The sequence below is a fragment of the Ailuropoda melanoleuca genome, chromosome 5 (assembly GCF_002007445.2).
Source record: "Ailuropoda melanoleuca isolate Jingjing chromosome 5, ASM200744v2, whole genome shotgun sequence".
In the NCBI taxonomy this organism is placed as follows: Eukaryota; Metazoa; Chordata; class Mammalia; order Carnivora; family Ursidae; genus Ailuropoda; species Ailuropoda melanoleuca.
The window spans coordinates 58,335,454-58,362,185 of NC_048222.1; the positions used below are offsets into that span (position 1 = coordinate 58,335,454).

At 37.0% G+C, this 26,732-nt stretch overlaps 2 protein-coding genes across 3 annotated transcripts in view; one reads left to right on the forward strand and one right to left on the reverse strand.

The window, feature by feature from the left end:
* SEMA6D (semaphorin 6D) overlaps positions 1-26,732 on the reverse strand; it is a 605,120-nt gene that overhangs the window by 442,236 nt on the left and 136,152 nt on the right. The gene's annotated exons all lie outside the window — the stretch shown is intronic.
* Positions 14,356-14,794, forward strand: LOC100468924 (60S ribosomal protein L35a-like). The gene has a single exon (XM_034661025.1). The coding sequence runs from the start codon at positions 14,417-14,419 to the stop codon at positions 14,747-14,749; it is 333 nt and encodes a 110-aa protein (XP_034516916.1). The 5' UTR covers positions 14,356-14,416; the 3' UTR covers positions 14,750-14,794.

The window sequence follows — 26,732 nt, forward strand, 5'->3', positions numbered from 1 at the left end:
ACCATGGCTGAAGGAAGTCTAACTCTTTTTAGCATTCAGTGTACAATAGTGGATGGAATTAGGATGACTGAGATAAATGATCCAAAGCAGAAGGTTCTTCACCCTTAGAAGGTGAGCTCCTCACAGGTCTATCTGCCACCTCATAAGCCTGAACTACATTCCATCCTTCTGATGGGACATGTCCTCTCTGAATCAGTCTCAGGACATGATGCTTGAAATAGTGTTTATTCAAGGCTGCCACTCTCTTGAGCTTCTAAGGGAGAGTAGTGAAGATAAGATAGCTTGGCAAAGATAAAAAGGTTATTAGTCTTCAGATAAGACATCATATCTTCAACACATTCTCCAACTTTAATATTGAGGCTCTGTCAATTCAATGACAGCATGTTGATGAAAATCAGCCAATTATTCATCTGGATATTATAAATAAATAAATAGAATGTGTCATTATTTACTTTTCTATTAATTACTAAAATATCAATAATATTATCTGTTGCTTAACTAATATTAATTTTTCTTTTGATCAAGTATAATCTTCTGTTTCAGTGGGAAACAGATTCCTAGCTTCCACATGTTTGTTACACAGTGACAGTGAAAGTTTAAAGACATTTACTCCTTCAATTATGGGACTGTCCTTATTTATTTTCAGATTGACTGGATAATAGATTTTAAAATCCTGTTTTAATTTTGTTCTTTTGGAACATGTCATTTCTTTTGGTCAAGCTGTATTTTCCATTTTATTTTGATGACAGTTAAACATAGTACTTTCCTCTCAGAAATCTTCCATGTCAGAGCTATAAAAGAATGTACTAAAGGTTCTAAATTTTTTCAGTTGTTCACCAAATTGTTTTGGACCACCCTGACTTTTGTGTGAGACACTGAGTCAAGTCATGTTTAAATACCAGGAAGTATCAAACATAAATTTAGCCCTCAAGGAACAAGAGCTATAGTAACTCAGGTCATAGGTAATTACACAACAAACTAGAAAGTGATAAATGACAAGCAAAAGGAGGTATAGGTGTGAGGCACAGTCGTCTGTCCTAGTTAAGGACAAGGTCTATGAATTAGAAATCCAGATCTAAAGTCATATATCTGACCTTGGATAATTGCTGTGCCCTCTCTACAGATGTCTTCTCTGGTGAATCAGAAATAATAATAGTATCTACATTACGGGTTTTTTTGTGGATTACATGAAATAATGTACATAAGGATCTTTTCATATTATAGAACAATACTTAATGTTTATTATTGTTGTTATTGGTACAGTAGAAAAGAAAGCATCACAAAATTAGAATTAATATGTGAGAGATTTTACAAATGAGAGAGAGAGAAAAAAAATGTCCAACTTAAGAATCAGGAAATTATTTTTAAAATGTTGACATTTGAGTTGAATCTTCAGGGGCAGATATGATATAAACACATGGAAATGGGTGGGAAGAGGGGCACCTAGGTGGCATAGTCGATTAATCGGCCAACTGGTTTTGGCTCAGGTAGTTATCTCAGGGTTGTGAGATTCAGCCCCGCATCAGGCTCCATGCTCAGCACAGCATTTGGTTAAGACTCTCCCTCTCCCTCTGCCCCTCTTCCCCACACACTCTCTCTCTCAAATAAATAAATAAACAAATAAATCTGAAAGAAAGAAGAAAGAAAGAAAGAAAGAAAGAAAGAAAGAAAGAAAGAAAGAAAGAAAGAGAAAGAAAAAGAAAGAGGTGGGAAGAAATGTATGCACTAAGAGACAGAACCAAGAAAGCATCAAGTTTCTAAGGAAAATAAGAGGTTGCTCAGCTTGATAGCTGGGCAACGGTATGTGAAAAGAAGAGTCTAAGTGTACTACTAATATCCATGCCAACAAAGAATCTGACCTTGATTCTGCAAGAAATGTAGAGCACTTCAGGAGTTTTGATGGTGAATGTTATCATATATAACAAAAGTAGTATAGATGTGATATGGTCCCACCTCCTACTTGGGACAGAAAACCTTATAAACAAAATGGCTTGATGAGCTAAGAAGCCACTTATGATTCCATTTTCTTTAAAATTTGTATTTACATGAAAGTTCAAATTGTTTGGATTTGCAACATCTGTCTTAAGCTCAATAGCAATAACTAAAACAGCTACAGTTCTTTTTAGAAATAATATTACTTGTCCAATCATTCAGGTAGTTTAATAAAAATATAAATAAAGCTTTGCCATTATTAATAATAAAGGTAAAAAACTTTTGCATTGGAAATATACAGATTTTTGTCTTTTTCCCCTTTTTCCTCTTTATGAAAGTGATATAGAAAAGCAAACACCAAAAGTTTTGTGTGAGTGGAAAGGCCAGATCTATGGAGACAGTTGATGGGAAAAGACAAATAAATGACTCAGAAGGGTCTGTCACTTGAAACAAAGAAGCCATGTAAATAGGAGCCTTTGCTAACAGAATACCTTAAATATCAAATTCCAAAGATAATCCAAATGTTTGACCTGCTATGTTCAAGTTTACTGTTTGAAATTCAATTTTCCAACATTTATTTAGTAAGATACTATATGTAAAGTACAAGGCTGGTACACTTAAACCCCTTAGATTGGCTTAGTTTCTGCTCTAGTGACTGACCTGGTATAGGAATCCAGATCGGGTATTTCAATATAGGACTATTTTATTAAAAGCTTACTAATCCCCCATTGTTGTTTTGATATCTATCCTATGAGAGTGTATGACTTTTAATCAAGATCAGTTGAATTAAGATACCTGATTTGTAATAAAGGGATATGACTGAGTTATCATGAAAACATACTTATATGACCATCACATACAAACATGAACACATACACATATCCCCGGACATACTGAAAAATAAAATGCTCTTTTATTATGCTAACTTCTGAAATGAGTAAACTGCTCTAAAACTTACATGAAATCATTCTCCAATAATAGACCCCACTTAATTTGTTGTTGTTGTTTTGTGCACCACAGAGCAATGACATGAAACATTCAAGGGTTATTTCATCTTTCATGGATGTGGAGTTTATCTCCATGGAGTGATAAAGAAGATCAGGCCAGTATTTTATTCTAGATTGTATTCAACAACATTAGCATTAAGACCAAATTTCAATTTACTCCAGGCAGTTACCAAAATCTGTTTTTATATTAGGTCTTATCTCTAGATCCATATTTTTTATAATGATCTCAATTCCACTTTCTCTCCTGCATCTTTCGGTAGTGCGATGTCTACTTAAATGCAGTTAAAATTCATTATAACACCTTATTTATACTACAACCACACACAGTATTTTCTATGAAAAAGTATTCACATTTTAAAACAATCAGGCAAAGGCCCTTCGAGCAGCAGAACCACTGGATAATACTTCCCTGTCTTTACATTCAAAACATCTTGGCACACTGATATGGTGGTGGGGCTTGATCCTGCAAATGCTTCTTCCCTGGGTTTAACCAGATGCATCAACATGCCCCGTAGAGTCACAAAGAGTGAACAAGTAAACAAAAGTGCCTCTCCTCATAGAGATGTTAGCCTGCACCTGCAAAATCTCAAATAACATCCTCTGATAAGGAAATCAAATCAAATCCACAAAAAGCGCCTTCCGCTTTTTAGAAGAAAATTGTAACCAATATGCCTAGAAGTATTATTCCTAAGGAATATAATTCCCTTCTGTGTGGGGTAAGCAGGCCTAGATAAATGACTACAGGCTGAAGCACTCTGTTTATACCACGGAGAGAATAATGGAGAAAAACGGAGATCCTTCACCCAGAATCTGCTTTGGGATTGTGGGGGAGAATGGAATTCAGCAAGTTCTGCCATTAGATGTCCTGATTCTTTTCTCCTGCCCTCCTATCGCACATCTTTGAAGAGCAGATCTACAAGGTGGTGCAGCACCTGCTTGGCGAAGAACAAAACCAGCTACCCAAAGTTTCTAATTTCTGTAATCCTGTTGTTTCCCACATCACAAATTCCTCTTCCATTCTCTGCCTGATAGCTCTCATTCTTCCTTAAATGCCTAAATATCACCCCCTCTGGAAGACTTTCCATGAGTCTTTCCATAGAATTAGTTACTGGTGCTATTACCAGTAGGATGACCCTGAGCACAAGATTATTTTGAGATATAATGAGATTACATATTGCTATGGATTAAATGTTTATGTCCCCCCAAAATTCATATGTTGAAATCCTAGTCTGTGTGATAGAATTTGGAGGTGGTGCCTTTGGAGTTGAATAGGTCATGAGGGTGGAGCCTGGCAAATAGAATTAGTGCCCTTCTAGGAAGAGACAGTAGCAGAAGTAGTGACTGCTTATGTATATACAGTTCTTATGTGTATGGTGCTATTTTAAGAGTTTAACATATTAAGTCATTAATCCTCACAACTCTATAATGAAGCACCAACGTCTCCATTTACAGATGAGGAAACAAGGAAACAAAGATGTTAGATAAATTTTCCAAAGTCACGTTCTAGTAACCAACACGGGTTTCATTTAAACCCAGGCAGTCTGGCTGTAGAGCTCAGGGTGTGCAGTAAGTGTTAAATGAAGTAAAATAAGAACAAATAAACAAATGCCAATCTATATATTCTTTCAGCTTTATACCTAAGTATGTGCTGACTATGTCATTTAGGATGCAAAATTTGAAAGGATTTTGATTAGAAAGATTACATCAAGAAACAGATTTTAATGACAGAAAAGAAGGGTAAAGAACAGGGACTGCCAAAAAAACAGAGTATCTAGATTTTTATGTGGCAAGACAAAAGAATGTCAGAAACTCTCCCGTCCCATAGCATCTTCCCCAAATAGCCAAAGGCTTTTAATTTCTACCATAGAGACATGGTTGAATTTCTGGAAATAATACACCATGTTCACTGGCACTAAAATATTAGTGATTTATTAGGGGTAGTAGATCCAATTTCCTTAGAGAAATACAGGGAATATGTGACCTCTGGTTTTCCAAGGACAGATCTGGAGAAGGGAAAAGAGATGATGAGGGAATGAAAGGACTCAGAAGGGACTCCATGCCTCCTCCATGTTTCTGTGATTCCGTGTGCATTCACCCTTTCTGCAAGAAGAGCAGATACTCACAGGGTTTATAGAAGAAAACGTAAGGAGCAAAACGTTGCTACCTTGTACACTCTTATTATTACCTATGGATTTATAAGTGTCTCCAATGAGTTCCAGCTACCTGATGTCTGTACTGTGATTATAGATGCCCAGCAAGTCATTGAAACAAGTGCTGTAGTCTGAAATGAGCAGAAGTGCTGATCAATATTCTCAATTGTTATTTGGACGGAAATAGCTGCTTTCTGTCAGAAGAGCCTGCTCCATTTAATTTTCAACATTGGCTGTGAATAGGTCTCCATTTGTTGGAAGAAATACCAACTATGTTGGGTTGGGCTTTAATTTAGGTTTAAATTTTTACCAGTTACTCTAGAGCTGTCCCTGACATTCCAAGGTAAATGGGCTTTATGTTAAGAAATATGTTTCAGTAGAATCACAAAAGCTATGGTAGGATTGCAGGTTGTCATCAATTATACAAACACCACTTCTGCTAGAGTTAGGTAGGACTCTGACAGTATTAACTTCTTTTTAATGTTGTTAAAAAAATACAAAAATTCACTTAAGACAGAAACCTGGCACCATTCCTAGATGAGAAGATTGTACTTTTAAAACTCTTTTTATAAAAATAGAGAGATTAGCAAATCTTTTATTCCACTCTTACTATGTCACCATAGAATATCACTATAATTATTCCGTTTCTAAATTTGAATTGCCTTTATTTGATTTTTATTTAAAGCCATATAATTCTTCTCTCATTACCTTGTGCTATCATCTGGTGGTTGAACTTCCAGTCACCTCAGCCCTCTTGAACACAGCTACAGGCTGGAGGCAAAATGACAGTTGTGGAAGAAGTTTGGGGGGATTAAATTTAAACTCCTTGTTTTCCATATGCGGTGCAGAGATGTTAAGTGACTTTCTTAGACACACAGAATAAATGGAGGCAAAGATCCAGGTGATACCAGACCAAAACCCCTGGTCTCCTGATGCTATTCCACTGCCTTCCAAAACTCCATTTTGCCTTTGAAAGAAAATCCTGAGCAACATGAAAAACTTGTCTCTTAGAGTCCATCTACTTTACTTATTAAGAGAAATGGACATACCTGCAACCAGAATTCACTGATGTAATATGGTTAGCAAAATCAGAATTACTAAACTAAGTGTCTTATCCAGACTTTGAGAAACTTAAGCTCTGATATAGGTAGCAACAAGGTTTCCTGATTGTGGTATATCCAAGATGACTTTGGGGGATATATATTTTGTAATGGTTATATATTTAATAATTTAATAGTTGTATGAGGTATAATCAACATAATAAAATATTCATATGTAAACTGTACAATCTGTTTAAACATATATATATATACACATACACATATATACCTGTGAAATTGTCACCATAATCAAGACATGAACATATATACCCATCACTCCAAAAAGTTTCCTTGTGCCATTCCTACCCTCCTTCAACCTCCCTATCCCTAGGTAACCACTGATTCACCTTCTGTCACAATAGAGTAATTTGCATTTCCGAGAGCTTTTGTTAAATATAATCATACAAGGTAGATTTTTTGGGGGGTCTGTTTTCTTTAACTCAGCTCTATTATTTTGAGATTCATCTATGTTGTTGCATGTATCAATAATGCATTTTTAAATAACATTTCTAAAAAGATTTTATTTATTTATTTGAGAGACAGCGAGAGAAATCATGAGCAGAGGAAGGGCAGAGGGAGAAGCAGAGTCCCTACTGAGCAGGTAGCCCAATGCAAGCCTTGATCCCAGGATCCCAGGATCATGACCTGAGCCACAGTCAGATGCTTACCGACTGAGCCTCCCAGGCACCCCAATAGTGCATTTTTTAAAAAAAGATTTTATTTCCTTATTTGAGGGAGAAAGACAGTGAGCTAGAGAACACAAGCTGGGGAGGTGGGGGGGTGAGGCAGAGGGAGAAGCAGACTCTCCTCTAAGCAGGGAACCCAATGCGGGGCTCCATCCCAGGACCCTGGGAGCATGACCACCTGAGCCAAAGGCAGACGCTTAACCAACTGAGCCACCCAGATGCCCAGTGCATTTTTTTTAAATTGCTGAGTTGCACTCCATTGTTTGTGTACATCATGTTTGTTTATCCATTCACTTATTGATGGACATTTGTTTCTAGTTTTGGGCTATTACAAATAGAGTTGCTATGAACATTCATGTACAATTATACGGTCATATGCTATCATTTATCTTAGGTAAATATCTAGGTATATAATGGTTGTGTATTTAACTTTAAAAAAAATGTCAAGTTGTTTTCTCAAGAGGTTGTACCATTTTACATTCCTACAAGGAGAGATTGGAAATTTCAGTTCTCCAAATCCTTGTCAACAGTTGACATGGTCAGTCTTTTAATTTTAGCCATCCTAAAAAGGTGTGTAGTGATACCTCATGTGATTTTCATTTGTACTTCCCTAATGACTAATGATGTTGAGCATTTTTTTATGTGCTTATTTGTCAACTTACACATCTTCTTCGATGAAGTGTCTGTTCAAATCTTTCATCCTTTTTTTTTAATTTTAAGAGTTTATTTGAAGAAAAATTGATTCAAATTGGGCAGCACCAAACAGACAGTGGTTAGAAACACTGTGTCAACAGGAGCTCAAAGAACGACTTTTATAGAGAAAAGGGAAAAAGCAAAGTAAGGACATTTTTGATTGGCTATAGCTGAAAGCCTATTGGCAGCCCATTGGCTGTGATGAGTGTCCTTAGGTTACAATTTCATAACCTTGAGGCATGTACAGGCTTAGATTTTAATTTGCTTACAAAGGCCATAATGGCAATATGGCCACTTCAGTCAAATGGCCTTAACAGTTGCCACGTCTCTGCAGTCCCCTTCATTTTGTAACACTTCTTCAGCCTTTCTTTGACCATGTCATTTTTCTTTTACATTCCAGGATAGTTAATATACAGTGTTATATTAGTTTCAGGTGCACAATATAGTGATTCAACAGTTCTATTCATCACTCAGTGCTCATCGCTGTAAGTATACTCTTAATTTTCTTCACCTATTTCATCCACCCTTCCACTCACCGTTCCTCTAGTAACCATCAGTTTGTTCTCTATAGCTAAAAGTCTGTTTCTTGATTTGTCTTTTTTTTTCTTTTGTTCATTTGTTTTGTTTCTTAAATTCCACACAGGAATTAAATATGGTATTTGTCTTTCTCTGACTGACTTATTTCGCTTAGCATTATACTCTCTAGATCCATCCATGTTGTTGCTAATGGCAAGATTTCATTCTTTTTTATGTCTGAGTAATATTCCATCTTCTTTATACACTCATCTATTAATGGACACCTGGGCTGCTTCCACAATTTGACTATTGTAAATAATGCTGCCATAAACACAGGTGTGCGTGTATCCCTCTGAATTACTGTGTTTGTATTTTAGGGGTTAATACCCTATAGTACGATAAATGGATCATAGGGTAGTTTTATTTTTAACTTTTTGAGGGACCTCCATATTGTCTTCCACAGGGCTGCACCACTTTGCATTCCCACCAACAGTGCACAAGATCTCCCATTTCTCCCCATCCTTACTAACACTTGTTGCTTCTTGTGTGTTTGATTTGATCCATTCTGACAGGTGTGAGGTGACATCTCATTACGGTTTGATTTGCCTTTCTCTAATGATGAGTCACACTGAACATCTTTTTACGTGTATCAGTGGCCCATCTGTATGTCTTCTTTGAAAAATGTCTGTTCATGCCTTCCACCCATTATTTTTAAAGATTTATTTATTTATTTGAGGAGAGAGAGAGTGAGAGAGAGAACACACGCATGAGTGGGGGGAGGGGCAGAGGGAGAGGAAGAGAGAGAGAAAAGCAGACTCCACACTGAGCAGGGGAACCCAGCATGGGGCTCAATCCTATGACCATGAGATAATGACCCAAGCTGAAATCAAGAGTCAGACACTCAATCAACTGAACCACCTAGGCACCCTGTCTTCCACCCATTTTTTAGTTGGTGTTGAGTTATTTTGGATACTAGCCCTTCATCGGATATGTCATTTGCAAGTATCTTCTCCCATTCTGTAGGTAATCTTTTAGTTTTGTTGGTTGTTCTTTCGCTATGCAGAAGCTTTTTATTTTCATGTAGTCCCAATAGTTTATTTTTGTTTCTTTTGCCCAATTTTTAATCAGGCTGTTTATTTTCTTATTATTAGGCTGAAAAGTTCTTTTAAGTCCCAAATATATGGTCTTCATCAGATATATTCTTCATCTGTGTCTTGTCTTTTCATTCCTGGAGTAGTGTCCACTGAAATTTTTTTTTAAATTTTATTTATTTATTTGAGAGAGAGAGAGCAAGGAGGAGAGGCAGAGGGAGAGGGGGAGGGAGAAGCAGACTCCCCACAGAGCAGGGAGCCCAACTCGGGGCCTGATCCCAGGACTCTGGGATCATGACCTGAGCCAAAGGCAGCTGCTTAACTGGCTGCACCACCCAGGCACCCCAAAATTTTAATTTTAGTAAAATTCACTTCTCAATTATTTCTTTTGTGAATCATGCTTTTGGTATCATACCTAAGAAAACTTTGCCTAGGTTAAGGAAACAATGGCTTCCTCTTACATTGTTATCTTCTTGATGTTTTATAGTTTTAGGTTTCACATTTGCCTATGATCCAATATCAAGTTAATTTTTTGCACATGGCTATTAATTTTTTGTGTATAGTATGAGGTATGGATTAAAGCTCTTTTTTCCCCTTACATATGGCTATCTATTTGTTCTAGCACCATTTGTTGAAAAGATTATACTTTCCCCACAGAACTACATTTGATCCTGTGTTGGAAAGCAAGCATCCATTTGTAAGTGGATCTGTTTCTGTACTCTCTTCTGTCCCATTGATCTATTTGTCTATTGTTACTCTAATATCATACTATCCTGATTACTGTAGTCTTATAATAAGTCTTGTGATATTTTAGTGTTAGTCAGCAATGTCATTTTGGTATTTGGCAATTTAGATAATTTTTATTTGCATTTTCAAATGAATAAGTTTGCCAGTTTCTAAACAGAGCTCGCTGCAGTTTGATTTGGATTGTAGCATATGTATAGATCAATATGGGGGAAAATGATAACTTAACAAATCATGTCTTCTAACCTATAAGCACATTTATTTACGTCTTCTTCAATTTCCTTTACTGGTGTTGTATAATTTTCAGTGTATAGATGGTGTATGACTTTTTTCAGATTTATCCCTAAGTTGTTCATATTTTTGATGCTATTCTAAATGGCTTTGACTTATTTACAATTTCCAAATACTTATTGCTAATATATAAAAATACAACAGATTTTTGTCTATTGATCTTATATCTTGTAACCTTGCTAACTTCATTTCTTAGTTTATGTAGTTTTTTTTTCTTTTTTGGTAGATTTTCTATGTATTTGTTGTCTGCAAATAAAAGAGTTTTATTTCTTTTTTCCTACCTAGGTACTTTTTTCCTTGCCGTTCTTTACTGCCTAAAATTTCCAGTGTAATATTGCCTTGATTGGTATTTAATTGAATCCTCAAGATAGATACTCTGCAGATCTCCAGAGTTCTCCGTGCAATTCTCTCTTCTCAGGATCTTTGTCCTGAGGACTCCAGCCCCCTTGATCTCTCACACACTCAGCTTCATATGGGAGTGTATAATGTTCCTCCTTGGTGTCCCCTCTTTATACTATGGCCTAGAAACTCTCCAAAGAGTAGCTGGGGCAATTATATGTCCTACTTGGTTTTTTTTTTTTCCATCTCTCAGGATTTACTGTCCTTCTTACCCAATATACGTTGAAAATCATTATCGCATATATTTTTTTTTACACTTTTGTGGCTTTTCAGATGAGAGTATAAATCCATTCCTTTTTACTTCATCTTGACTGGAAATCCTTATATATTTATTTTAATGTATACTAAAATATAAGTAACAGTTATACGGATAGTAGAACAGTGATATGATTATGTTTCAAAATAATTTTAAGTAAAAAGGGGCACCTGGGTGCTGCAGTCGGTTGAGCACCCAACTCTTGGTTTTGGCTCAGGTTGTGATCTATGTGTGTGAGATAGAGCCCTGAGTCAGGCTCCATGCTCAGTGCAGGGTCTGCTTGGGATTCTCTCTCCTTCTCCTTCTACCCCTCCTGCTTGTGCACTCGCTCTCTGTCTCTCAAATAAATACATAAATCTTTAAAAAATAATTTTAAGTAAAAATAAAACTAGTCTATTGTTGCAAACATTACATGTATAATACAGATAAAACTGTTGTGGCAAAAACCCTGAAGCTAGTACTAAAATCATTAAGTTTATGAAGCACCATAATAGGAGCTAAATTAAAAGCAGCATGGGTGAGGGCTTACACTGAAAGGAGATCAACTGGGAAAATACAGGTGACTCTAAGCAAAGAAGCAAAAAATCTGGATGCCTTGAAAGTAACTTGGCTCTATTTAGTGTAGAGGCAAGAGGTCTGCACCCAACAAAAATTATTTCAGTTATCACTGTACTTAAGAATGTAAGTGTTGCTCATGATGATGATAATTTTTTATCAAAAAAAAGGTAAACTGGGTTCAGAATACTACGTAAGTAAGTAATCATAAGACATTTCAGGAACAAGTAATTAAACATTTGTTACAATTCCTGCTGACAATGATAAGGCTTATATATTCGCAGAACGTATTCAATGAGAACATCTTAATAGTGTTTCCTGAAAACTACGGAAGAATGTTATTGTTCGTTACTTTTTATTTTTTATAATAATTTTTTATTATGTTATGTTAGTCACCATACAGTATATCCTTAGTTTTTGATGTCATGTTCCATGATTCATTATTTGCGTATAACACCCAGTGCACTATGCAATATGTGCCCTCCTTAATACCCATCACCAGACTATCGCAGTCCCCCACCCCCCTCCCCTCTGAAGCCTCCGGTTTGTTTGCCAGAGTCCATAGTCTCTCATGGTTCATTCCCCCTTCTGTTTACACCCCCCCCCTTCGTTCATTAGTTTTTAGATGATCAAGGGTTTGTACTTTGGTGTTCTAGGGCAAACAAGAAACAGTTTCATTGGATTTAATGGCTCAGAGCTGGAGCAATCCAAAAGGGTTCAGGCATGGAAGGTGGAAGGAGGGTGGAAAGGGAACAAAACATGAGTTTACCATTAGGGACACTTCATTTCCCAGATGCCACAAGAAATATCATGAGCCTAAAAGCAGTGTCCTGTGAACCCTAGAACAATAGCTTTGGCTTTGTGTAACTATTTCTAGAATAACAACGACCTCAATTCAAATGGTGCACAAGAATCACTGTAGAGTGATTCTTTAAATCCTACAAAGCTGTTTAATAATAGAAGCAAATATTTCTTCATAATTTTACAGTTAAAGTATTTGATCACATTTTATCTCAATTTTAATACTCAGGAAAATCTAAAGAGGGAAAGTGATATAATTATCCTTACATTATAGATGAGAACTTTTGGGGAGATTGTGACCTGTCCAAAATCATACAGCTGCTAAGTGGCAAAACTTGGAAAGAACAAAGACCTTTCTCCCCAAGCTACTGCTATTTACAACATGCAAAAATATGTTTGGATCTCATTCTTAATTCCATTTTTGATCCTTTGGTAGTTAAAAATTTAACCTGAATCCACTGACAGGCTTGAGAGGTCTCTAAGTCTCCTAAAATGATTTCACATATGTAGACATTTTTAATGAGTGAATGGTCCAAGTCGTTAAGACCAAAATGGGTTAAAAAGTTTTACTTTAGATAATTTTGGAATGATCACTGAAGCTGGAGTTCTAAATTTCCCAATAGTACCTCCCATTCCAATGGTGCAATGGGACTTTGTAGATTATATCAGTAAACACAGGAATCTAAGGGACACAGAGTGGTGTTCCAATTTCTATATGAATCAGTGCTTTCCTACTGCCCACTTCCCTTTTGCTCAGGACAGTTTATTTTAAGCCTTAACAGCATGATTTAACTCCAAAGCCCTACATCTGCATAATATTTCTATCAGCCAACTGAAACCAATTCTAGGGATTCAGCTGATGGCATCCAGATCTGACCCCTGAAAAAAAGTAAACATGGTGTAGAAAGAATGATTTTGACTAGAAATGTAAAGTCGTAGATATATATTATTTTCTCTTGACAGTAGGAGTTGACAACTTTCCTGAAAGGGGAAACAGCAAGTAGATGGCAATATAGGACTAACGGAGAGAGTAGGGGGTCCTCTGTTCTCCCTAGAGAGGTTGCAGCAGAATTATCATTCCAGCTACATATTCTCTAAGTAAATTTCTCTTTGAGTTTTTATTTTTTTTAATTAGCACTTGGGTAGTTTGTTTTGCCTGGTTCACATGCAAAGCTGGTTCTGAAAAACAATTAACTTGGCTCACTGTCATCCCCAACACTCTTCCCTCTCCTTCATTTCCAGGCAAATCCCTCTCCCACAGTAGTTTATTACCTATCAGCTGACTCCTTCCCAGCTCTGTAACCTCATCTCCTCCTACCATTATTTCCTATGCCCACTCTACTCCATCCATATATCCTTGCTCTTCTTTGAAACTGACAAGCCTTTGGCACCTCAGTGCCTTTGAACCTAATGATCCCTCTTTGCCCCAGATAGCCACATGGCTTGCTTCTTCACTTCATTTAGGTCTTTGCTCAAATGTCACCGTATTAAAGACTACCTTGTGAAAAAGAGTGGCCTCCCTACTCCCAACACTGTCCCCGTCTTGCTTCATTTTTCCTTATAGAACTTTGCAATGTCTAGCCTACTATACATTTACTAATTTACTTGTTTATTTCTGGCCTTCCCCCAATTAGAATATAACTTGCATGATAGCAAGGGATTTTGTCTGTTTTGCTTCCTGATGATCACCAGCAACTAGAGTGGTATCTGGAAAAAGGAGGTAATCAAATAATCTTTGCTGAATGAGTGAATAAATGATGTGTGCCATCAAATTAACTACTTACTTTTCCATTACTTGTTATGACACTTGCCATCAAATTTTAGGTGGTACTTCCAGGTCCAATACTAATCAGACTATTGCCATCCAGATATTTGGATAAGCTGTTACAGAGTGGATTGTGAGGTCTTAGCTATTAGCTATAGCCTTTGGATCTGAACTGCTAGGCCTGAACTTCTTGTCAATAAAATAGAAATACATTAGCATGCCCCAGCTTTCACTTATAGTTTATGAATTTTTTCTTAAAGTTTTTCACCATGGAGCACTACATCAAAAACTAAGGATATACTGTATGGTGACTAACATATAACATAATAAAAAATTATTTTAAAAAATAGATAAATTGTTTTTCAGCTTTTTCCGCCATCTTGGAGCCTGTGGAGGCCTGCTGGGAACAGGACTCCTGTAATACCAAATAATGTCTGGAAGGCTGTGGTCCAAGGCCATTTTTGCTGGCTATAAGCGGGGTCTCCGGAACCAGAGGGAGCACACAGCTCTTCTTAAAATCGAAGGTGTTTATGCTCGAGATGAAACTGAATTCTATCTAGGCAAGAGATGTGTTTATGTGTACAAAGCAAAGAACACCACAGTGACTCCTGGTGGCAAACCAAACAAAACCAGAGTAATCTGGGGAAAAGTAACTCGTGCTCATGGAAACAGTGGCATGGTTCGTGCCAAATTCCGAAGCAACCTTCCTGCTAAAGCCATTGGCCACAGAATCCGCATGATGCTGTACCCCTCAAGGATTTAAATTTAATGAAAAGTAAATAAATAAAGGTGTAGATTTGTTCTCTTGAAAAAAAAATAGATAAATTGTTTTTCACCAATTTTTCTTTAGATTTTGATCAGTTATTCTGTTTTACATTATGACATACATTTCACAACACCATGGACTATTATAAATGAATATTTATCACTAAATCCTACTCTGTTAACCATAGCTTAATTTAACTGGAGTAAGCTCTGTAGACTCGAATAGAGCATATCTTAAACTCATGAATTTTTAGTCATAAGGAACAAAGGTTNGAAAGAAAGGGAGATGGAGGGAAGGAGGGAGGGAGGAAGGCAAGGAGGGAAGGAGGAAGGAAGGAAAGAAGGAAGAAAGAAAGAAGAAATAATAACCACAAAAGTAACAGCATCCATGTATGAAGTTTTTATCTTACTATATTATCTAATTATCTTAGGTTACAGTAAGTATTTGGATTTTTTGTCTTCCACTGGCTCCTTCCAGTAACCCAGTTAAATAGATGGGCAATTGTCATTGGAGTGGCAACAGTGTAAATGACTGGTTACTTGTGCACACAGCTGAATGGTGCCTGTGTTTAGAGTACTGTATTGTGCATGTATGCAGATCTGTTTTGTGATTCAGGACCCAGCCCACATAGGGCCCTAATCTACTGCCACAATCCTTTATCCAATAAGCATGATTATCTTGTGGGCACCCTAGGACCCAACCCCTCAGACCAAGGCTTTCAAGATTATGGAAACACTTGTCTTTCTCACCCATATAACTCCTTAAGAATAAATGACCCCACAGCCACAGCTAGATTCCAGGGGGAGAGTTCTGTTCTTGATTTAAAGCTTAAGTGGACTTAGAAAATCATCTTGAGTTACATCCCAAAGGGGGGAAAACACAGTTTGAATAGTTAAAGAAAAGCTGCCATATTGCCCTTCCTGTGCCACCCAGAGGCACATTCCCAAATTCCTTCTGGTTGTTTAACCACAGCAACACCAACAACAGACAATTAGGTGAAAGCTTTGAGCTTAAAAATAAGCTGTCAGGGCCAGGACCCAGTCCTTCCTGGACTCGCTGCTCAGACATGATGTTTTAGCAGCCTGCCTTTCCCGCGAAACCTTCCCTGGCTGACACGTCCAAGGCTGGAGTGGGAACCTCAGTGTGTTTCTTCAATCTTGCAAGCAGTTTTTGATCTCCACTCAAGGTCACATAAATATGCACAAACCAATTAAAGCTCAGTTATTATGTCAACAGGAGACAGTGTTTGTTGGCACTGCAGCACACTGTAGCGCTATTAGTTAAGGAAAAGTAGAGTCACCAACGATGTCTTGTTAGGGGCATTAATGTCATTTACACTCATTCTTCAGATAAGCAAGCTAATTAGAAACAGACTTTAGCCTAAGCACTTCTCATTCAAAACCCTAACACATTGGAAGAATGATAATAAAGAAGAGAGGTGAGTTTCCTGCCAAAGTTGTGCACAGTTTTGGGGCAATGGCGGGATTCTTTTACTAAGCTCCTTCTTCCAAGATTGTAATTGACTCAGTCATCACCACATCAGGCTGCTACTGGTGCAAAATGTAGTAAGTGACTGGAAACATATGTTATTGCTGTTAGTACGTTTTTCTATGTTGTCTCTTCTCATAATAGCTACGGAGAGAAACATTTACCACAAATCTATTTTTGGCTTTGGTTCTTACTTATCCCTCAGTTGTTTGTTTGGTTGGTTTTCAATTTTTAAGTAGTATTTTCATTATAGAAAATTTTGAAAATGTTGAAAACTATACACAGGATAATAAAAATCACCTATAATTATACCATCCAAAATAACCACTGTTATTTTGCTTTGTTGCATTTCCTTATACAATCCTGTCTCCATACACGTATGTTTACATGTATGCCCATGCATTATTTTTGTCCAAAAACTGAGTATAATACCATATATTTAGCTTTGTATTCTGTTTTTTCCAAGGTATATAATGAACATTTTCCATATTTTCCCATATAATTAAGGGAAAAATAAGATTTAATGATATGTGATATGATAATATTCTAACAGATGAATGTACAATATTTGCTTGGGCAAATTGTTTGAACTGTAACTAGTTTCTAATTTTTCACTATCACAAATAATGCTGCATTGTATATCCCTCTGTATTTATCTTGGCATACATATGAAATTATTTTCATATAGTCTACTTTTAAAACAGCGAAAAATATATACTCATTGATAAGGTGAAGCTTATGAGTGCTAGCTCAAGAAAATTAAAAAACAAGAATGATGTGGCCAAGGATTGGACTATTCCAAAAGACATCCAGATTTCCCTACGGTGACCCTTTATCACTTTGGCCTGGGAGGTGGGTAGAGTGCATTATGAAATTGAGAAAGTAAAAATTGCCAGTGAAATTTGGGGGTGGGGGGAGAAATAAGAGATTAAACTCATAACCTAGACTATTCAGATCTGATGCTCTTGTCACAGCTGAAGACTGAAATCGGGCAACATAAACAAGACTATACAACATGGAGGAGAAGCCACACTTCTAGGCATGACCTACATTCTTTCACATCCGTAACTAAGTATGCATTGTTGCTACACATGGCCCATGCATGTGTCCACATCCTGGATCCTCTAATCAGAAACTGTTTCTCTCTCCTGTCTACCTTGCATTTTACAATGCACACATTGAAACTCACCTCATTTCCTCTGAGAAGGCTTTGCTAACCTTTCCAAAAACATGTGGTTACCTCTGAGATCCCAACATCCTGGATCCTCTAATCAGAAACTGTTTCTCTCTCCTGTCTACCTTGCATTTTACAATGCACACATTGAAACTCACCTCATTTCCTCTGAGAAGGCTTTGCTAACCTTTCCAAAAACATGTGGTTACCTCTGAGATCCCATAACATTTTGTACTGAGAAAGCATTACTTGGCTGTGTGTGCAGATTACTGTCAAACAGTACTCCACGACGACAGAGACTATATCTTTTTTATATTGGTACGTCCACAGATTCCGGCATATAGTAGGGATTTAATAAATGATGGCTGAATTAAGGATTAGTGATTGGCACTGATATTAATACCATGAAGCATAGCCCACTCACCCCTACACAGCCCCAACAGTTTCCTTAGCCAGTTTTGGAACATGGAAAATATGAAAGTAGAGACTTCCATCTTTTTTTTTTAAGATTTTATTTATTTATTCGACAGAGATAGAGACAGCCAGCAAGAGAGGGAACACAAGCAGGGGGAGTGGGAGAGGAAGAAGCAGGTTCATAGCGGAGGAGCCTGATGTGGGGCTCGATCCCAGAATGCCAGGATCACGCCCTGAGCTGAAGGCAGACGCTTAACCACTGTGCCACCCAGGCACCCCAAGACTTCCATCTTAGCGCCTGGCTCCTCAGTCATGCTCACCTCCCCCATCCATCAGTGACTCTGATCACTATCACCATTGCAACCCAACTCCATGACTTACATGATGATCCTTTCCAAGAGACAGTACCTTCCCGTGAATGCCATATCCTATGCAGAAAAACCGTGGAGTACTTGATTACCAGTGGACTAAGGATTACCTACATCATGTACATACAAACACACACACACGTGGACACACACAGATACACAGAAATATCACTCATTTCTACAGTTGCATGCAAACGTCCACATGCACAGTCCCAGACAAGACCAAAAGAAAGAAAAGGAATAAAATGGGAAAATCTGAAAATAAAATAAAAAGCATAACAAGAAATCATGAATATTTTGATGGGACCCTGGATGGGGAGGGTGGGTAAACGTGTGGTCAGCAAAGGGGCCACGAGTTGCTAATTCTAAATAAAGGCAGCACTGGATGCACAACTTAGTTCGGTTTTCTTTTCATCTTTTACCTTACCAAGTGGGCAACCTGCAGGCATCAGGCTGGTCACAAAGGCAGTGTGCCGTTCTTAAGCAGCATCTTTATCAGCTGATTGAGGCAATGATGACAACTTAATGAGACAACAGTAGAAAGATATGATTCTAAAGCAATGTTTTCAAACTTTAGTGTGCAGGAGAAATGTCTTGGGATCTTGTTAAAAATGCAGATAGTCCCTATCCTAAGCAATTTTGATTCTGCGAGTCTGTGGTAGAGGCCAAGAAATGACATTTTTAGCAACCACTCAAGTGTATTCCGAGGTAGGTCTGAGGGCCATACTTAAAGGAAACACTGCTATAAAGGGAATAAAAAGAAATACAGAAGAAGGGAAGAGGCAGTGAGCTAAACTAACTAACATAACCCAAATGACGCACACTGTGGTATATCACAATCATTATAGCAAATCACACTCATTTACTCTACTTCAACTAAAATATTCTGACATTAATTTTATTTCATTGACTTGAAATAATGATCCCAAAACTTTATATACCTACTTATTTTCTCATGTATACGTTTTATAGTCAGTACGTACAGCGCCACCATGAGACCCATGACACCTTTGTTATAGATTCATGCTATGAGCTGCCTGGCTTATTAGTGAAGAGGTTAAGAAAACAGTTAAGAGGATGGTTTTTCCATTCATTTTAAACACTCCTTCCATGGAGCTTTCCCTGATCCCTCAGCTCATTCTACCATGAGAAAGCACCCCATAGTTTCTCAAACTGGTGTTTGTAATACTTGAAATTACCTGCCCCCTCTCTGTCTTGCTCACAAACTAGAAAAAGCTCCATGAAGACAGAATCTTACCTGTCTTGTTCAGCAGTCTATGGCCAGCATCAAGAACAATGCTTGGCACATTTTAGGTCCTTAAACTTTTTGCTGAAGAATGAACAAGCTTTATCTTGAAAGATGAAAACCTACCCTCAAGATAATTTGGCTAAAAAGGGAATCATAAAATAAGCTTGGATTAATGAAAGAATGAATAACCTCCATCTTGATTGATGAAAATCTACTCAAATGACTTGAAGGGCAAATAGTTAAATGACAAGATACTGAAGATTGAAATGATAAAACAGACATGTTAATGCTTCCCCTGACAAATCCATTGTCACCTCTTTGGTGGGCCATTTTTTTCCTTCGTCCTCAGTGCCAAGTTGGTAAGAGGTAAGGGATGCACCAGAGCTCATGATTGGAGGGACACAGGCTGGCCAGCAACATCAAGGTGGATCTCATCCACAGGTAGATGCGGAGCTGGAGGCCTGACCAGAGGAGCTGCAGGCTAAGCCTTGTTCACCTTCCTGAGGAGTCCTGGGAGATGCTCTGATAATGGTCTAAAGCACGTGCTTTAACTCACAGCAATCCAGGTGTCCTTCATTGTTTCTGTCTTAAAATGGACCCTTTATGCCTCCAAGGCTCAATTAGGACCTTGATGCGCATTAAAGAAAGCTTCATCCTCTCAGCAATCTCTGGTTTACCGCCCAACAGCAAAATTATATCTGCCGGGTGGGAAAAGCAGAATTTTCAGGGACAAAGCCCACTTTTTAGTGTTTTGGAGAAGCTTCCCCAAATATTCTGATATACTCTCTTGGTTAGGAGTTTAGAATTCATGCCAACTTGGCATCAAAGAGCTGACATGGTCTTGCTAGTAATGTCATCCTGAGGAAAATTAGGTGTCCTGCCTTCTTTGTTCTATCTAAGGTATACAAAATCAAGATTCAAGATTAGTTTTGTCTTTGTGCCTGAATTATCAGACTTTAACAATTTGTTCTGCAGCTTTCCTCATATTTGCAAACTAATCTTTAGAGGGGTATATACTTGACAGCTAGCATACCTGGATTCAAATTCTGGTTCTCCTCTTTACTGGCAGTATATCCATGAATGAACAAATTAGCTGGCCTAACTTTTACTCAAGATAAAAGTACCTTGATCTTGGCATTTAGTAAGTGTTCAATAAATATTAGTTCCCTCTCCTATTCAGGTTCTCAGAAAGGCCTAAGTTTGCTTACAAGGCACTTGTGAGCATTTGAACATTGCAAATTCTGCAGGAATTCTCTGACAGGCAGAAGCACTGTCCCACAACACACCAGCATTCCCCAGTACAAACATGCTTTTCTTTTCTTTAATGAGGAAAGGATTTCTCCACTAAGAAAAAAAATGTTTTTTTATTGTTTGCATTCCACCTAATATTTACCTTGTATTCATGTTTTCTACTTCTAAGTCACAAGCTAAGGGTTAAAAAGTACTGTCTGGGGGCGCCTGGATGGCACAGCGGTTGAGCATCTGCCTTCGGCTCAGGGCGTGATCCTGGCGTTGTGGGATTGAGCCCCACATCAGGCTCTTCTGCTATGAGCCTGCTTCTTTCTCTCCCACTCCCCCTGCTTGTGTTTCCTCTCTCGCTGGCTGTCTCTCTCTCTGTTGAATAAATAAATAAAATCTTTAAAAAAAAAAGTACTGTCTGAATAGGCTTGTATGTAAATACAAACATAGGCTTTCTACTAGCATACCTGTAAAAAAAACTTTTAAAATAAACAGAAACACAAACAACACCTTCAGTTCAAACACATATGAATCTATTCATTATTAAATGTGGTTAATGGAGCATAGTGGCCTCTCATTTGTGAATTTTAACAAAAAAGTTAGAAAATATGGGGGCGGGGCTATTAATGTAATGAGAATAACTAGTACGTGTATCATTCTTATGTGCCTGGCACATGGCTGAGTAGTTTAATTATCTGATTGGATTCTTATAATAACGTTATGACTTAGATGGGATCATGGGTATTTTACAGGTGAGAAACTTGAGAAAAGGAGGCTAAATAACTTACCCAAGATCACTTGGCTAGTCAGTGGGGAACCAGGGCACGAGCCCAGTACCGATGGGCCCAAAGTGCATGTACAATATCTATGCAGTATCTGCTTCCCAAAGGCTTAAACATTACTGATATAACCAACACCTGATCATCCAAGGGGCAGGGTCTCACCACAGAACAGCAAGAATTTGACTCTGGGCTGACTCTTACTGTCATGGGACGAATTGGCATAGGACTCTGGCTGGCTTTTGGAGACTGTCCCTTAGAAACGGCACATCCAGATGTCCAGACCATGGTCCAGAATTTTCCAGAGAGGTGTCCATGGCCTACCCACTATAACCATGTGAATAACCAGCCTTGTATGCCTGTAGTGGGGGTGGGTGGAGTGGACAAAGAGAATTAATCTGGCATGGGGAAAATCTCTGTCTCCCCCAACAGATAACAAACCCCAATTACTAAAACACACACACACCCTAAGTCACTGATTTTCCTTCAATAATCAGTGCCTCACAACCAACACGTTACAAACCTGATTCCCACATTCTGAAGTTGAGCTTGGCACTTTCAAAATTTCCTGTCAGATCTATTTTCAAGGTTCACATGGCAACACTGCTTGTAAACAACTCAGCCCTTACTAACAAAATGTAAGCATAAACCAGGCTGTAACCTAATGGGAGACAGTAAACACATTTTGAGAATGGAGAAGAGAAAGATCTACTTCCCATCTGACCTGTTTGTGATTCTGTTCTTCACACATCACGTGAATACATTAGAAAAGCAACACCTTTTGAACAAGAATATCCATAGCAAATGCTTTTAACAGGCCAGGACAGATGGGATGAAATGATCTCTTTTTTCTTTCTGATTGAGAGCAGTAGTGTGACTGCTATGCTATCCTGGTTAATAGCAGAGCCATTATTGTCATAAGTAAAATGAAATAACGTTTATGACATTTCTGTAACTCTTTTACAATTGCTCTGATTTGAGATTTTGAACATGATTGTGAGGGAATTTAGTTCATTATTTTCATGCCCAGCAGTAAAGAAATTAATGAAAATTGCATAAGGGAATCTGTTTCCATAATGGTTTCTCATGTGAGCCCTCTCCAAGGTGGTACAGCTTAGGGAGGTTTTCACAAGGAAGGGTGGAGGGCAGCTTTGGCTTGAACCCTTAATGTTGAAAGTAATTTAATAGCAGCCACTTTTCTAGAAACCTTCTGATTTCCTACAAATCCACATCCAATTACGTGTAGAGGTTCTAATAACTAGTTACATGAGGATTTGTTGTTGTTGTTGTTCTTGTTATTTTCTGGTACCTGGGCAACTGCTTCAGGCAAAAAATTCATGTCTCTTATATGCAACTTTCAGATTTTATTTTTTGACTACAGAAGAAGCCCTAAAGATAAAAACAACAATTACAAATCAAATACCAACATGTAAATCAGTCCTTTCATTAATAACCTGGCAATTTCAGGAACAGAGAAGGTGTAAGGAGGCAAATAGCATGGGTAATGGCAAAACCAAACATTTAGACCCAACCACAGGATGAAGGGATGGCCAGGGAATCAGCCTAAGGGCTATTTAAATGGCAAAGAGTTTTTAAGGTTGTTTTCACTTCTGCAGAAGAAGCCTTGGTAAGTAAAGCACTTTTAAAGGGAAGGCATTCTGTCACAGTCCATTAGAATATATGAAAGGAAATAATAAAGACAGATCTTGAATCTGAAAATCTCTACCCTGTGCTCTTCTATCCAAAGATCACGTAATGGTTAAGTACAAGGATAATTAAGTGTGGCTTATTCTAAATAAAAACAGTGAATTGAGTAAACTAGAAAAGTGTTACAAGATTAACTTTAAAGTTTCTGCTGTGAGAGGGGGACTATGATAGAGATCAATTTAGAAAATAAATATTTTTTCTATAGAATTATGTTGAGCAAATTCAGAGAAATATACAAAAAAAATGGCCAAGAACCACAAAGAAAAATATTCAAACTATTTAGAAAACAGAAAATAAAAGAATGAGGTAATACTTCTTTTCCTAGCAAAAACATTAGAAAGAATGACGATACCAGTATTCAGAAAAAGTGTGTTATGTCTGGCACGTGCATATGCTGCTGGCAGGAGGGTAAATTAGTACCACCTTTCTAGAGTGTGATTTCAGAAATTTGTATAAAAATGGACTTATCCTTTGACTCGATAGCTCCACAAAGATGTGTTCATCTGAAGATTGTCTGTGATAGCAACCACTAGAGCCAAAAATCAAATGTGAACGAGTAAAGGGTTTTAAATAAATTAAAGAACCACATTACAATGGAATAATAACAGCCTTTAAAAATTATGTTGAACTATATTCATTGGCATGGAAGGAAGCTCACAATGTTATTTCTAAGTGAAAAGAGCAGATTATAAAACAGTATATCCTATATACTATACTATATCTAGACATATATCTAGACATATCTACTATAAACAGATTATAAAACAGTATATCCTATATACTATACTATATCTAGACATATATCTAGACATATATATATCTAGACATATATCTAGACATATATCTAGACATATATATCTAGGTATATATCTAGACATATATACATATATCATACACTTACATTTACACACACTTATGCATATATATATATGGTAAGNATGGTAAGTATATGATACTTAGTATATGGTAAGTATATGATACTTAGTATACAACATAAATAGCATACATTTATATTTAATATAATTTATATAGATATATATGCATATAAACACATATACTATATACATCCATATATGTATGGATACATATATACTATTTGACTTCCCGTGTTTGCTTAAGAGAATCATTAACCATTATTAAATAAGTAAATCCCTGCTATTACCCATCTTAGACCTTGCAATATTTTCTATATGGATAGCAATTGATTATGAACTTTTGAAGTCTACAGTTTTGAAGAGCTAAGTCTTTTCATTTGGTTTTTATATTAGAAATCAATATGCTTTTCCACCATGGCTTCTGCAACCACATATATATCTCTAAATAGGTAAACACAGGTCAAGTCGCTTTTTTGTGGGAAGCATAAAAGATGATACCAAACTAAAATTTATTTGTATACATTTATAAACTCCTATTTACCAAAGAAAAATATTTAGGTAAATATCTAGGTGCAAAAAAATGTTAATATGGTTATCTCTGGATTGTGAAAATTTAGGTTAACTTGTGTTATATATTACATATTGACTGCCTTCGGTTAACTTTGATGTTTAAATCTGTTCCTTTTGGTCTTCTATTCCATGTACTATAAAACCAAAATGACCCAAGCAAAATGCTAGTAATACTAGATAAGTACTTTCTTCTCAACTGCCAATGGTACCCACTGGAGTCTAGGTGAATATAGCAATATGCTTACCTAGGGAAAGAAAGATAGAAAGATAATTGTCATTTGAGGGAAATACAAAATCACCATTAGGCAAATACCACAGTTGCAGGCAACATCCACTAATGGATGCTAAAATCAATGTACAGATGATTAAGTAGAAATAGGATGTAATATTAATTCAAAGTATCTCCTCCAAGATATTTATCAACCAGAAAGAGAAAATTCGTCATTCTACAATGGAGAAATCTAGCAGGTATAAGGTTAACATCACTAGTAATAATACACACAGACATCATGTAGTCATGGTATAAAGCACTGAAAAGGGTGCAACATTATGTCTGTGGTATTCCTCCCAAAAGTGCATAACCTCAATTGATTCACAAAGAAACACCTGATAAGCTGAAGTTGAGAGGCACTGTACAAAATAACTGGCCAGACCTCATTAAAAGTGTGAAGGTCATGAAAGACAAGAAAAGAATAAGAAACTGTCACAAATTAGAATAGACTAAGGAGATGCAAAATAACTAAATCCGGATTGGATCCTAGAACAGAAAAATAACAGTAAAGGTAATTTTTTTAAAAGCCGGTGAACTTTAATAAGATCTGAAGTTTACCTAATAGTATTTCACCAATGTAAATATCCTAGTTTAAGGGGAAGATTGGTTAAGGGTATAATTAGTAAATTCTCTGTACTATTTTTGCAACTTTTCAGTTAATAAATTATTTGGAAATGAAAAGTTTTTTAAAATGGGGGAAAATTGCCATGCCTTCCTTCTGAATTTGATTCTGGTTCCATAGACATCAAAGAAACTTTCAACTCTTCACATCGTTTTCTATTTTACATAAGCACAGAAGCACCCTGCCTGAGTCTTAACAGTATAGCTAAGAGAGGCTTTTCACAATCCATAGTGATAAATTGATAAGATAGTGTCTCCCACCGTTCTAACGGTGCCCTCTAATCAGGAAAGGGCTTTCCTGCTCTCTGCAGAGTATTAGAGAGGGAGGGAGATTGTGTTATTAGCATTTAAAAATAATCCCATCTAAAGCATTGGGAAGGCTTATCTAGTCATCTTCTGTAACAATCACAATGTAAGTGGCCAGCACCTAAATAAGTGCTAGTCACATAAATTGTGTTGACTGGTGAATAGGAAACATAAAACAACTATATGCTCCATCTCCCCATACTGAAAAGGTAAAAATTATTTTTCCCATAAAGAAATAACACTTCTTCAAGTTTATGTTCATTAGACTATATGGTCATTTCTTATAAGGAACACGCATAGTCTTCTAATAAGAATGAAGATGGCAACACATAATTTATTATAATAGATTCTTTGTAGAGGGAAAAAATGAAACAGGTATAGACCTCTTAGTTTTGACTCTGAGATTGTGGTCTATGACCACATTTCTTCACTCAATAAGTACTGTTGCATGATGGCTGATGAAACAAATGTATTCCATTATCTATCCCTAAAGTATCTAGGCAAAACCCTATGGCCATTATTCTCTGCATCTCCTCCCCTCCCCTTTCTAGGGCGACTCCAAAGTCTGCAATCTAGATGATACTCAGTTCTGTCTTATTTGACCTAGAAAAAGACAGAGACCGTAAAAAATAGGAGTGAATCCCTAATACGGTGCCAAGTACTCCTTATCAAAAGGGCTTCCCCTGATTGATTTAAGTTACTGGGACATGGGGGATAGATACTAACAGGTATTAATATATTAATTATATTTTTAAATTTAATTTTATCTAGCTAATGCTGTGCAATAAGAGATAAAACCTTGTTATCAAGTAGTTTTTAATTCAGCATAGAGGACAAAAATAATACTTTAAATTAATCACAGAATACATAAATATCAGGCCAAGTAATGGGGTCAATATGCCATCCAGAATCACTGCAA